The sequence below is a fragment of the Dufourea novaeangliae genome, unplaced genomic scaffold, assembly GCF_001272555.1.
Source record: "Dufourea novaeangliae isolate 0120121106 unplaced genomic scaffold, ASM127255v1 scaffold133, whole genome shotgun sequence".
Classification (NCBI taxonomy): Eukaryota; Metazoa; Arthropoda; class Insecta; order Hymenoptera; family Halictidae; genus Dufourea; species Dufourea novaeangliae.
The window spans coordinates 684,190-699,052 of record NW_015374011.1 but is presented as its reverse complement, the minus strand read 5'-3'; the positions used below and the strand labels follow the sequence as shown (position 1 = coordinate 699,052).

Below are 14,863 nucleotides of genomic sequence, written 5' to 3'. Positions count from 1 at the left end.
ATTTATAAGGTTTATTGTGAAAGGTGGGTAGATGTAGAACTTGTGATTCCATCTACTTGCCTTGGGCCTCCACTCGCAGCAACCTCCTCGTGGTGAGGCCTGGGCAATCGGTATTGTCATCGGTAAAGTACTGTAAACTGATGACAATATCGAGCTAATGGCTGCGAACTTCGAATCTATCTGATAAAACCACGTTCTATATTACATCGAACTAGGATTATTTTAGAAATCGATATGAGATTCAGTGTTCTAAAAATGTCTAGTACTTTGAATGTTATAGAAAATCATTTAGTGGATCTTGTAATGAAGCTTTATAAATGAATAATTTGTATTTTATCATAAATTATTAAACAACAACCCCGCGTTAGTATGTATGAGAAATATGAAATATTAATTATTTTATTTAAATGATTTTAATTACGTTTTGTGGGTAAGTTTAGGACAGAACTGTCCTAGACGTGTGGCGCGAGAATATTTTGGAATTTCTATTTTCATAAACGAAGATAGAAACTAGTACTTGTGAGAACGGGCATCATTTTTCTTCGTCACGCATTAAATTCGAAGTTTAAAGAACGTAGAATAAGACTCTCTAACGGCTGGGAACCAGTAATTACAAGAACATTGTTAAAATCACAATTTATTTGCAACGGTTGACACTCTATCTAATCATGCGTAACCCCGGTTAGTTCAATTTGCACAGCTCTTACACCGTTATACGGACAGCTTTCGTTTAGCTGAAGCAATCAATTTGTAGCTAAAAGTACGTAGATCAATCCACTGTTATTGATAATAACAATAAGCGACCAGAACACTGTTAAAATCGCATTTAATCGCGCAGTACCACTATTTTTCGACTGGTGGCGCCATCCGTGGCGAATCGCTGAAACTACTAGCCAATTATATGGGTACCAGTTTCGGCGATTAGCCACGGGTGGCGCCACCAGTCGAAAAAATAGTGGTACTCCGCGATTAAATGCGATTTTTACAGTGTTCTGGTCGTTTATTGTTATTTTCAATGACAGGCGATTAATCTACGTTCTTTCAGCTTCAAACTGAATGCTTGATCAAGACGTAACTTGTCCATAGAACGTTGGAAGAGCTATTTAAAGTGAACAAAACGGGGTACGCATGGCAAGATACACTGTCAACCGTTGCAAACAAATGCGATTTTAACAATGTTCTTGTAATTACTGGTTCCCAGCCGCTAGAACATACTGATCTGCGTTCCTCAAGCTTCGAATTTAATGCATGGCGAGGAACAATGATGCCCGTTCAGCGGTATGAATGCGATCGAAATTATTTACAATTAAAGTCGTCGCTCTTATAAGGGGCTGCGTAATACAGGCATAACTAACTTTACTTATTCTGGGGTTTGCGGTATTGGTTCCATGCATTAAGTCCTCAGGAACACTTTGAGACTAATGATGATCATTTTGAGCGCTTAATTACTGAGATATTTGCATTTTTCCATCACTAGAAATTTTCACTCACCTGTCGATATAATTTGGCTAGCAGTTTGAGCGAATTGCCACGGGTGGCGCCACCAGTCAAAAAAATAGTGGTACTCCGCAATTAAATGCGATTTTAACAGTGTTCTGGTCATTTATTGTTATTGTCAATGGCACGGAATTAATCTACGTTCTTTCAGCTACAAATCGAGTGGTTGGTCAAGACGTAAGCTATCAGCATAACGTTAGGAGAGTTGTCCAAAGTGAACTAAACGGGGTACGCATGGCAAGATACAGTGTCAATCGTTGCAAGTAAATGTGATTTTAACAATGTTCTTGTAATTACTGGTTCCCAGCCGCTAGAAAATACTAATCTACGTTCTTGGAACTTCGAATTTAATGCGTGATGAAGATAAATGATGCCCGTTCTCACAAGTACTCGTTTCTAACTTCGTTCCTATAAATAAAAATTCCAAAATCCTCTCGCGCCAAACGTCTAGGGGAGTTCTGTCCAGAACTTACGCACAACACGTAATTAGAATCTTTTTTAGGTAAAAATTGTTAAGAGATACTATTATTCCGCGTTAACTATTCTTCGGTTCTACAGCTCCGACTCGTGAGGGAATCGAATTTCTACTGTAAAATGGAAATGGGGTAACATAATCCCAGAAAAAGGGGCCGCAAAATACATTGGATGAATTTTCTACCCCTATATCTCGTCTGTGTTATTATTAATGAAGTCTAAAATCTACATTTGCTACAGTATGCTCAAATGGTGGTTCTCTTCGTCGTTAATTAAGCTGTTCTATAAAAATAACACTTCAGAGAAGTACGGTAAACAATCTTATATCGTAAATGTACAGTATTAGTTGTTTTAATTCTTTATGTTTAAAGTTTTACGTTTACATACATAACTTCTTGAGGTTTACTTTTTCTTTTCTGTCGCTAGATGGCCACACATTAACGCATCCACAGACTGGACAAATTTTTATGACATCCCAAAATGCAGAATTTGAAGCGTATTTCTGTACTATATTGTTGTAAATTACTTTAAGAAATAATTTGAATCAAATTCAAATAAATATAATCAATAATTTGTGATTTATTTTTTACTTATAAACGTTTTTATAAACTACGTTGGTGGCGCCACTCGCTACTAAACATAACGTTTATATCAATATCGTAACATGGCGTTCTCACTGTGGACACTTTTCGAAGCCACCTTGCTATGTTTAAACGCTGTTTGCGTTTTAAACGAGGAAAGGTTTCTAGCCAAAGGTGCATTTTTGTTAAGCATTTATTTACATTCCTTTTCCATTTATACAAAACTTTGCACGGTGAAAGTCAAATAGAGTTATTTAGAGGTTATGGTATCTTGTTGTGTTGGCTTTACGTCAAAATCTCAAGAAAATGTTTCTCTTCATTTCATTGTCACCGAGACACAATTTTACTGTTACGGATCACGAAGTTTTAATTAATTTCACAAAGTAGTAACTTCAATACTTTAATTTTCCAGTTGGTTGGGCGTCATGGCAAAACGTTCAAGGCTTTGGTGAAGTCCCTACAATGAAATCACAGATGCTAAACCTAATCAGGTCCATAAGAACAGTGGCAAGAGGTAATTTTATATTTTCTATTATATTTTCGAATATGTATACACGAAATCTATTTTTTTTGTTGCAGTTCCTCTGATATTTCTAAATATTATAGTGATGCTTATGAAATTGGTGCTGGGGTGATATTTGGTGTAAATAATATAAAAGAATGGTGTGCTTGTGAGGGAGTAAAACAGGATGTACATAAGTGGCATAATTAAATTCCATTATTTTTATCTTTACAAAAAACATAAAGTGCTTCCTTTATTACAAATACGAATCATTCATAAGAATTCCTTCCTATTTCTCAACTTCATAGAAAAATTCTTTCATTCCTACTTTTCCAATTTTTTCCCCCGTTTCTCGTGATAATTTCTAGACTTTTGCATCAAGAACAATTTACGTAATCGCTCGATTACTAAAGCTTTCTTAACTTTCTTAAATGTACCGAGTCGTTTACCAGTGTTTCGCATCAAGAATCATTTCCTTCGTTGTTCGATTAACTTCCGTTCCACGGTGCACAGCGGGACCACTTACACCCGCGCATTCACTCAACTTCCGGTTGAGGAATGTTGTTCCTTATCTCGCAAACATTTTCCCAGGTATAATTTAAATCGTAAATCGAACGATAACCGGATCGTAAATTATCTTCGACATTGTGGAAGCTGTGACTCGAAACTTGTCTTCATCTTTGTATGTTTACGGACGAGATAATGGCGCGCAAACGGGAAACCGATGATTTTCCCGTAACTTTCTCCCCTTCCTTGCTTTCTCAGGGTAGAAGCATCTCCGTGTAACCGATGGACGCTTCGAGCAACGATGGATTCGCGTTCCATGCGATATTGTCTTTCAAAACCGATTTACATTTAATTCTACGATCACTAATCCTCCTTTTGATTCTTCCACATTTCTTTAAACTCTTTAGAAACCACGAAATACTTTCTAATTATGGTAGTATTTTATTAATAACTCCTTAATCAATTTCAATTCTGCAGAACCAATATTTCAGATTACTAATTACGAAAATTCTTCTATATTTGTTTCGGATGTCCACATACCGGTAATGTTGAACATTCCACGACTAAATCAACGTCCGTAGATCGTTTAGCTTGCGATTAATCCGCGGTACGTACGCCGGAAATTAACCTGTTACCGTGAATACCAACGGAAATGGGAGTATCATAACGGTGCGGTCATTCTCCGACCGATCTCCTTCACCGCAACCATTGCATCGATACAGGTTGATTTCAGATTGCGCAACCGAGGCTCGTCTGATTCACAGAATTTCTGGGCACGTGGCGACCTCTTAAAATTTCACCTTCTTTTCTCTCTCTCCCTCTTTTCCTCCGAATACAACCGCGACCTGCATTCCTCGTAATTCTTTCGCGCAACGCTTATCGCGTTACATAAGTGATCCTCGCCGGGAGTCATCTCTTCTTTCTCATTTTTCTTGCCACGATTTTGATTCCTACCGCAATTAGATCCACGGAATAACATTCCAATTTTTCCTAGAGCACCGAGAACGCGTTACGTAAACCACCAAGACTGAACGTACATCGTGGCTCAAAAGTTTGTATTATATATTGTATTAACAGTAATTTTAATAATATAATATTAATAGTAATTTTCGTACTATTCTTGATCTATTGATAGAATTAAGTGCAGGAAACGTTACGTATCGTATCACCATACGTCATCTGGTCCAAAAGCACTTAGTAAATTTTTTCAATAGACCAAGAATAACAGTAAATAGTTACAAGGTAATGCAACCAACGTTTCCAAGCCTTTCCAGAAAAATTATCAATGTATGTACTATAAATTTTTGAATGTTAGTGTATTTGTTAAGTAACACGAACCTGTGGTACACTTTATAGCAGATATCATTAGAGGCACTAGAGATATAATTAGAGAGAGAAAGGACGTCCGTGGAACTTTCCTCTACTATTCAGAATCTTCTTCTTTTTCTATTATCTATACTCCTTTTTCACATCGAAAAATGTGAAAGGGTGAGCCGTTGGTCACGTGGTGATTCGCTAAGCCCACTTCTACTTATCCCATGATTACAACCCGCGGAAGTCGTCGATCTGATTCCTGGCGCGTAATTGTCGGCCGGTCTCATAATTATGGAAGAAGGCGCGCGAACGGGCCAAGCTGTTCGTTAAAAACACACATCCGTCCACCGTTAACGAAGAGCAATGTTAGGCAACGTTAGGCGTTATTCCGGTCAAAAGCTCGCGGAAACGGGGATCACGGGCGAAAGTACGGATCTGACGGAGGCCCACACGAGGCGGGCCATTGTGAACGGGCGCACGTTTTACGAGCCCGGCTGCCTCGCTCGACAAATCCTCTTCCCATAATTGGCCGAGTGGATCGCATTGTGCGTCACCATGCCCGCGTTTTTCTCTCCTTTCACACGCGGAGACTTCACCCGAAGCTGATGCCTCCTCCGATTGCGTGCAACGCGTGGAAAAAGTCGGTTCGTATACAGGGTGTCGTGTAATTGGTCGCGTACAAACGGATATCTGGTGATTCTACGTGAAAAATTAAGTTGACAATATAGAACAAATATTTTTCATCTGAGGTTTAGTTTTCGAGAGAATCGAATTTCAAGATTCATGTTCAGTAGAAACAGACTGCCATGAACAGACGCGGTAGCCAAGTCCTATTGAATTGCACCAGGAGTTGGGCACAATTTTTTAAAACGATGAATTTGCCCATTTCTAAATTGCAGGCATATTCAATAGAATTTCAACGATGATTTTCTAGAAAAGAAAAGTCTCAAAAAAATTTTATTCCATATTTTCTTATTTCTTCACGTAGAATAACTAATTATAGGACACCATGTATATTCGTCGAGTCTGGGGGAAGGGATAGTCTGAATGCTGCGACACTCTAAACAATAAAATTGTGGGTTTCCTGGCCGAAACGTATCTTGATGATAAATCGAGATCGAACGAATGATCTTCTTAATGATTCTATTATGTTTGTCCATCGCATTGTCACTAGGTACAGATGTGTATTATAAACACTTGACTCGTTTGTTAGATTGCAAACGAAATTATTCCAGTTGTATTTGGAGAAGATTGAAGTCTGTAATATTCCCTATATGTATAGGTTCCACATCGATAGATCTGAATTCCGTAGATCTGGAGCACGTATCTCATTGCGTGCGCGCGTTTTTCTTCGTTCGCACGGCTTCTAGCTGGCGGGCACACGTTTATGGATTATGCACCAGGCTCTTACAAAATTCCACGGAGAGTCTCACACAGTCTGCTGAACGAGGCGGCCGAGTACAGCACTTTCCCCGCTGGACATTTGTACATACATACGTAAGTCTTTTAGAATGGACGAATCGTTGATAGACCGATTTCCTCGCTTCTTCGGAGAAATAACACTTTCCCGACTTCAATTATTCAATCGTGAACCGAGAGGATCATGTATTATGGATGCTCGGTGTCTTCGTTGAAGCATCCAAGGCTCATAAAGGTGTTTAGGGATTGATGTCGCGTAAAAAATAAGCTAAACGTAAATTTTACGTGGATATATATACAGTAAATTCTCGATGAGTGCTGCAAGGCTTCTCGGAATTTATTAAATATTTCATAAAGTAATGGTCATATGCGGCTGAAAGGAATATCATTGGCTTCAGAATTCCAAGTTTTATGAATATGCTAAATTTCATTAAAAAGTCGGCGTTACACGATTGTCAGTGTCGAGGAACATTCGAACACTCATCGATGATTTGCTGTACGATGAATTTCACGTCACTGTTCTGTATAAAGTGTACCCTTATTAGGTTCATTCTAACATTAATACCAGCTTAACAGTTACTCGTACAGTTAACTCAATCCAGAAAAGATCCTAGATTCTTTTGTCTGTAACGGCTTGCTTGCTCAATCAAACGCAATCAAATTGTGGAACGCAGACGAACATTCGCCGTAATGCTTTAATTTTAGCCAAGGCGTAGGTGCGAGTCGAGCGCTCCATCACGGTGCTGCATAATTTCGCCACCCTCGCATTGTTTTACCCGGTTACTTAATTCCCTGCGACTCATTACCCATTTTCTAATTACCCCTACAAGCACTCCGGCCGTAAATCGAATTTTCAAGCAGAATTTTCCATCGTGCGAGCACAATGTCTCCGTCAAATTACCGCTGTAATCGTTTCAATCTCGAACGATTAAACGTCCATGTCGATCCATTGCCTCTAATAAACCTCACGAATCCCATAAGACGACGGTAATTAACCGTTTCCACCCCCTACCTGGCTCGAACATCCTCGTGATAATTCTAAAAAAAGGAAATTCTCGGCTGTGCGACAGCCAGTCGTCTTAATAAATTTGTTACATCTCGCAAGTTGCATAAGCAACGAAATCTAAACATTCTGTAACAGATTTAACGCTCCGTATCGTAACTCATTACTCGTCCTCTAAACGCTTCAATTACGTGTATTACGATCGCGTGGCTGGCAGAAGTTTCCGATATGGACCAGATAAAACATTATTACGATGCATAAATCTTGCGCAATCCCTCGATGCCTCTTTCGTTTTTTTCATGGAAATTTTGTTGAAAGATTCCTTTAGGTCCATATACAGAGATGGAATAATTTGGTAGACCACGATGATCGAGAGAAAAATCTCTCTGCATGGTCATCATCATCGGAGGAGGAATTCGTGGCCTCTGTGTCCGGCCACTTTCGAATTCTCTGACCAGTGGTCTCCTTTTGCAACCATCTGCTAAACATTGCTCGCCGAGACTTTACGTCATGTCCAGCGCGGGAAGATCGTCGGGCCCCTCGGCTGACGACACGATTGGCGCAGTGAAAGGAGAAAGGCGGCTGTTTGCGCGACGAACGAAAAGAAACAACGAACGAAAAAAAAAAAAAAAAAAAAAAAAAAAAAAAAAAAAAAAAAAAAAAAAAAAAAAAAAAAAGAAATGTTCGGTGTCTCTTGGAGGAGCGTGCGAAGAAAAAATGGCGAGGAGGTCACGCGTATGGAACCTCGAGCGTGGTAACGATCGTGACGCTCGTAATTCAGGAAGAAGAATGATCGTCGCGAAAAAGAGAAATTAAGGACGAGGATAGCAGTGGACTTGCTTGGGTAAGAAAGCTTATCGATAATTTTCGTTCACGTAACAGAAACGCTGGAGACTGGTTCAACGGTGGCGACGTTTTTTTTTATTTTTTTCTACAAAAGAAGCCTTTATACAAGTATAAAAAAGATGCGTGGTTAAGGAGTAGCGTTTGAAACATATAAAAAAATAGTGTGTATCTCTGTAGGTGTGTGTACGTGTACAATGTCCGCGTTCAGCGTCCGGGTCCTCCGTGACCCGAGGATGGTTGTTTTATTTCGATTTTTCTCCCATCGATCGTTTCGTGCCCCTTCCGTGATGTCGATCGAATTCGAATGAATTTTAATGTTGGTGTCCTCCTCTGAATCGGTCGAATCACGCAAGCCAGAACGCTGTTGGTTAAACGTGTGTTTATGTATGCGTGTATGTGTATGTATGATTGTATTTACAAGGCACGTTACCGTGCCGATCACGGCTTCGACTTCGACTTCGGGCCCACGGCTCAACGGCCTCTAAAAGTTATTCGAGTCTTATGAATCTACTAATGGAATCTCTTTGAGATCCGTTCTCAGCTTATCACTGGGGAGGTTAAAGTGTGTGTCCCTTCGCGGACACGACCGCGATGACGAATAATGATTTTGGTACGACGGAATCGCTCTCGACACGTTGCCGACCGATCGGATCGTTAAGACTGAAGTCTGTCGTTCCGTACGTTCAAGTTCACTCCTCGAGCCCCGACCCGTTGAAGCGACGACCCTTTAATCCTCAACGGGACAGGCAACCCGGAGCTTCGTTTTACCTATTCGCACGTGCGACTGTATTTAGATTCCAAGGAGGCTCGTGGCCCGTTGAAGCGACGACGACTGGGTTTCAACGAGACAGGAGCCTGGGAATCCTTTATCCGATATTTCCCTGAAACGTGCCAGCCTGGTTTCTTCTTTTGCTTCGTTCTCTCTGAACTTCGACCCGTCGAAACGACGACCTTCGATCTATGGGGACCATGGATCCCTGACGTTAAACTTGCTCGTTTTGAATGATACGACCTGAGCTGACGAATAGTCCCTTAACGATCCGTCCTTCTTTACGACGACCTTTCGAGCGGTTTGATGGTGAAAGGAAACGTTTCACTTGAGGGTTAAAACTTCCCGTTGGCAAAGTTGAAGCTCTTGTATAGTTGATCCGGACTGGTCTGATCGACCAAACACATCTAACTCGATTCAGCTCGAAAAATAGTCGCGGTGTGATCGACAAGTGTCTTCACTCTTCTCTCTTTCTTCTCTCTCTCTATCTCTCTATCTCTCTCACCCTACATCCAATCCATGAATCTCTGTTAACCGCTTAGTACGGTGCACCGTAGCTACCACTGGGTCTGCTTGGTGCCCCGTAGCTACCGCTTGGTCCGCTCGGGTAGCCGCCAGGCCCTTGACTGATTTGGTTGAACTGAGCCACTTGGATGGCCTGTTTGATCCCCTCGAGATCGATGCCTGTCACACGGTACTGGATGGACGGTACACCGTAAGAGGAGCTGGGAGCACCGTATTGGCTGGACGGTGCGCCGTAGCTGGAGCTAGGGGCGTAGCCACCACCGCCGCCAAAGCCACCGGTTTGTTGGGACTGGAGTTCCTCTTTCAGGAGGATCTGACGAATTTGCTCGAGCAGAGCACCGTCGACAGAAGCGCCCTCGTTGGTTTGATAGCCGGTGGACACAGGGGTGTATCCTCCACCTCCACCACCGCCTCCAAGTGAGTAGCCACCGCCACCGCCACCGCCGCCGCCGAGCGAGTAGCTACTTCCACCGCCACCACTGGGCCTGTTGTAGTTGTAGCCCGACGAGACTGGCGGTTCGGCAAGGGCGAACCCTACCAAGCCGACGATCATACACTGTAATGTAAAGATTCGATGTTCCGTTAGCTCCAAGTCGCAGCCGTAAGAAAGGCACGATTGTCGGGTAGAAAGTTTCGCCCGGAGGGATCGTTTCGGGTTAGTCTTGCGAGGTTCGGTGTGCTCGAGGGAAAGAAGAAAAATCGACCTCGATCATCGGGGCGTGGTTAAAGATAAAAAAAGACGCCGCGGTCGAAAGGGAAAGTTGTTCGAGGTGTACGTTAGTCCGAGAAATAAAGGAAATATGGAAAACTTTGATCCAAATAGCTTCCGTTTAGAGAAATCGATTAGAGGACACTTCTTGGTATACTCGAGGATACACAGAGGACACTGAATCGTTTCCAGGGTCCGATCACTTCGACGATGTATGCTTCTACACTTTTCTGGGTTCACACTAGGTTCGCTTGAATTCTCGGATTAATGTTGTTAGATGAATTATGGTGCGTGCTTACCGCGATCAGAGGATTCATGTCGGCTTCTGCGATGCCGCTCGGTTCTGTGACTCTGTAGAAGGTAGACCAGGGTCCTTTATACCCCCGCGAGAAGCAGGGGGATACTTGAGGCCCCCACGAAGAAGAGACGGGGGCCTCTCGAGTGAGAGTAATTCAGCTGTGAGACGATTCTCTCTCCGTCTCCCCCCTCCTCGTCGTGCCTAGCGACGCTGTCCTTTCAATTGTGGTAGCTTCTCTCTTTTGCCGCCGGGCGTCACAACGGATCGTCCTCCTTCCCCAGAGAGACGATCCACCTTCTTGGCCCTGTTGGGTACGCCGAATTCGGTGGTCAGTTGCGAAATTGTCCCTCCTCTCGGGACTGTTACACACTGTATACCTACACAACCTGCGTCCTAGACCTAGACTCCTTTTGCGTGTTCGCTCCTTGAATCGTCTAAGGATTTCGTAAATCGTCTTTGACCCGGAGCGATCGCGTCTCGGTTCGATCTTGGCCCCAGGATTCTCTAATTGCGTGGCGTAACTCGTGAAAGGTTCGTATACTAGACGATTTCGTTGGTTCTTACTGTAATAATAAACGATCCGGGAATTCCCCCTGGATCGCCGAAGAAAAAAAAAAAGACAACATCGATTTCTCTGGTCTTTCAATTATTCGCGGCAGGTTTTTGAAGGAGGATTTCATGAAATTTTTGCCTCGACTTGATCAACTCGCGAGCACGGCCCGGCCAGATCTGCTTAAAATTTCTATCATTAACATTCTGTCCGTGGTCCCACGAAACGGCACGTAGAACCATCGATCTAACATTCAAGTAGACCACTGGGACGTTCGCGTTTTGAGGCATATTCAAACGTTTGACCGGCTGCATCACAATTTACTCGACGTCGTACGCGATGAAAACGGGGCAAAGGGAAGTGCAGGTTTTACTGCTTCGCAGTCGTTTTATTGCTTGTTGCAGCGAGGAAACATGTTACTTAATGTTGTAGATGGATATAGAATAATTCCCGTAAACATTTCCGAACGATCCTCGGGGATATTGTAAAGGTGCATGAAGATGAATCGAAAATAATGATGAAGTATCGATAATTTAAGGAAACTAGATATTTCTTCTCTAATCTTATTACCTCACAACGCTGAAATAGTAAATTTATTATCCCTTATAGTACCTTATAAGTTTTCTGGGTGCCATCCAAAAATACCTTGAAAAATATGCGAATTTTAAGGTATCTATTAAAATTAAAATATTAAATATTCACAATTTTTTAATTTTATTACTCCTATCCAGTAAACGTGTGTTCCACTGTATAAACTTATTTTCTAAATAAAAACTATCATTACAAGTGTCTAAATTATATTAAAAATGAAAAACTGATATTTTTCGAAAAAACCCACAAAACCGATATATCGAGTCTAGGCTACTAAAAGGGTTAAAGAAACATGAATTTTCTGCGTGGAACGTTATTTCTACCGAGTATTTCATCAGTATCATAATACATATTAACTCCTCGATCGTTAAACACAGGCTGCATCGAACATTTTTATCCGCTTCATTGCGCCCGTTTTACGTAACCCATTTACATAACGAAAGAAAACAAAAGATTGTCGCGGAAAGATGATCGTGCGAGCACAAGCCCAGAGTCACCCGGTAGATCGTTGATCCTAGCTCTCCAGGGGAAGAGTATCAGGAAGAAAAGTGCGCGGTCGACGTTGTATCATCCTCGCGGGATAGCTTCCTCTCGTTTCGAGAGTAATAATCTTCGTTTATGCGAGCCGTGCTCGTCTTCCTTCCACTCAGAGACGTTCGTGCGATCCAATGTGTACGTATAATACGGATCCAACGCACATATGCACGATGAAATATCAGAGAATACCGGACTCTGTCCAGCTCTGGTTCGTGCGAGGCTACGATGCCACGAAACGAGAGGGAAAACGCTTTCTTCGACGTGGAATTTAATTATCCGGTTCGTGAACTCTTGACCCACTTCACAATGAATTCCGTTCGAATGTTGCTGGTCATCCCTCGTATCTGTTCCTTTTTTTTTTGTTCCAGGTTCGCCCCATTTCCGGGGAGATTCGGGGCTAACCTGCTCGATCTTCTAACCAGTCGTTGAGCTCTAACTGGGGAACATAATCCTGGGATTCCACGATCTCTGCTGTTTTTTTTTTCGATTCCAAAAATCCTGGGATTTGATATAATTATTCCCGGGAATTTCGGGATTTTTTGAAAATGTGTATTACTTTATGAACAACTCGGAAATGTGAAAATAAATAGAATAAAGGAACATGATCTTTACATAATAATAAGGATATAACAATAATGATTTATTTAAATATTAATATTAATTCGAATATTATTATTATTATTGTACTTATTGTTATGAAATGACTACCTACGTTCATTTATTCTATTTATTTATTTTTAGTTGTTTATAAAGTAACTCGAATTCTTTTAAAATCTATAAATACTTTTGGAATCCAAAATCCAATTGCCCAGCTCTGACAGGCTTCTAATGTTCACGAGTCCCAATGAAACGTCAGTATATCATCGTTGTAGAAGTGAGAAGCGACGTGTGTATAATCGATGGACGTTGGAGATAATGGTTTAATTAAAATCGAAGGAAGCAGGAAACACGGGTCTGTGTTTCGATGGTAATAAGCTTCTGTAATGAACGTAGCCTGATAGGAATATTGAAAAGCATTGAGCATGCTAGTGTTACGAAACGATGTTTCTTAGGGGGCAGAGAATTTTTCGAAGTATCGGACACCATTTTTCTTTATTTATGAGAATTTGAATACTCAAACGAAGCGAATGGAAGTATTTACGATTGTACCGTGGGCGTCGAACGACTAGTAATGGAGAATGATAATGAGAGACTGCCACTGTTCGGCAATAAATAAATTCGTGTCCGTCGAACAAGGAGAAAGCAAGAGAGGCTGGGAGGGTCCGGAGCGAACACCTTGCTCTTCATCGGTGAAGCCACGCATTGTACCGGTACCCGCATCTTTCGTGCTTTGTAACAATTCGAAACCGTGCCCATATACGAATAAACCGCAACCGTTCGCAGACCAGCAAGAAATTCCTTAAATCGTACAGGCTCGATTGCATATATTCACGCAAGAATATCCTCGACTTCGAAACGTTCAAATGTCATCGTTTCTCCGAGGGATCAACATTCTTTCTTTAAGAAAAAAAAAAAAAAAAAGAAAAAAATGGACATCGACCTAGTTCATCATAGGCGATGTGAGGAAACATTGTACACGAAATATGAGAGATCGAATGAAAGATTAATCGGTGTTTACCTAGGCGATCGAGCGAAAATTTCGATTTCCTCGATCGTTCTGACGCGATTCATCGGGGTACCAGTCGATTCGAATGACTCGTAATATTTTCTGGCCCTCGAGTCACGTCTCCGTCGTGTACTGCATCCGAGTTTCTCGGATATTAATGTTGCAGGGTCGCGCGAAAGAAGGGGAATCCGTGGGCCTGGGGGCTTGACTTTCGCTCGGCCCGTCAGCTTCAGCGTATCTCGGACGGAGTCTTCTTCCTCTTCGAAGCTGTGTATCGCGTTGTTTTTGTTCCAGCTCGACAAAACGCGTCGTGAGCACCGGAGCTAATTGTTGGTTGCCTCGGGGGATACGAAGGGCTCTATGTAATCGACGAATATTTTTCGGCTGTAGCCGATTTCACCGGCAGAAGCTCGAGAGCTTTGAATTAAAACTTATTTCCCCTTTAGCGACCAGAAAAAAGATGACACTTAGGAATTTTTTTTGAAGAAAGTAAACAGAATGTTATAAAAATACTTCGTGGCTGTCATTTATTATACATTCTGGTAAATAAAAACAATTTTTGATTCAATATTCCTGCATTATAGGTAGCGCTGATCGTGTTCTTGGTAGCGCTAATCATAACGTAAAAAATTACTAATCGATTTTAAAAATTCTACTGACATTCTTTTTGAATCATATTATTCATCAAATTTTGAAGAATAAATTCTTTTGTTATTCACAATGTTACACGTAAAATTGCCTCCTTTTTTGCATATCTTTGTTGAAACTCATACTAAAAATTTGATAAAAACTCATACCAGAAATTTTCATTTCGGACTACTCTGCATTGAGATATCGTGGGCACCGTATGTACAATGCAATTTTGGATCGACACGATTAAATTTTTTTTATTTACTTGAGTGTATAATAAAGAATGGCCAAAAAGTTTTTTTGATCATATCGTCTTTGCATTCTTTTTAAAACATTACTAAATTTCACCTTCATTCGGGCCGCTATAAAGGGGAAAGGGGCCTCAACGAACGAAAGTTCAGTGAATTAGACGATTCGAAATTTCTTCAGCATTGTCCAAATCTTCGTAAGAATATTCACGTGTCTGTGCCAGCGGCAACACTTTTGAGGGAAGACACTTTTGTTT

The 14,863-nt window shown here is 41.4% G+C and overlaps 2 protein-coding genes across 2 annotated transcripts; one reads left to right on the top strand and one right to left on the bottom strand.

The window, feature by feature from the left end:
• The first annotated feature begins 2,627 nt into the window (after nt 1-2,627).
• LOC107188585 (immediate early response 3-interacting protein 1) lies at nt 2,628-3,292 on the top strand. The gene is made up of 3 exons (XM_015576895.1): nt 2,628-2,726; nt 2,965-3,066; nt 3,132-3,292. Exons 1-3 carry the CDS (start codon nt 2,636-2,638, stop codon nt 3,185-3,187), a joined length of 249 nt encoding a protein of 82 aa, XP_015432381.1. The 5' UTR covers nt 2,628-2,635; the 3' UTR covers nt 3,188-3,292.
• A 5,768-nt stretch (nt 3,293-9,060) lies between these two features.
• On the bottom strand, nt 9,061-10,463 carry LOC107188577 (pro-resilin-like). The gene is made up of 2 exons (XM_015576887.1): nt 10,446-10,463; nt 9,061-9,993 (listed from the first exon to the last, which is right to left on the bottom strand). The coding sequence occupies exons 1-2, from the start codon at nt 10,461-10,463 to the stop codon at nt 9,451-9,453; spliced, it is 561 nt and encodes a 186-aa protein (XP_015432373.1). The 3' UTR covers nt 9,061-9,450.
• Between the last annotated feature and the right edge of the window lie 4,400 nt (nt 10,464-14,863).

Coding starts and splice junctions, on each gene's coding strand:
- LOC107188585 (XM_015576895.1), top strand. CDS start 2,636: ATGGCGTTCTCACTGTGGACACTTTTCGAAGCCACCTTGCTATGTTTA. Junction 2,727..2,964: donor GGAAAGGTTTCTAGCCAAAG/GTGCATTTTTGT, acceptor TTAATTTTCCAG/TTGGTTGGGCGTCATGGCAA. Junction 3,067..3,131: donor CATAAGAACAGTGGCAAGAG/GTAATTTTATAT, acceptor TTTTTGTTGCAG/TTCCTCTGATATTTCTAAAT.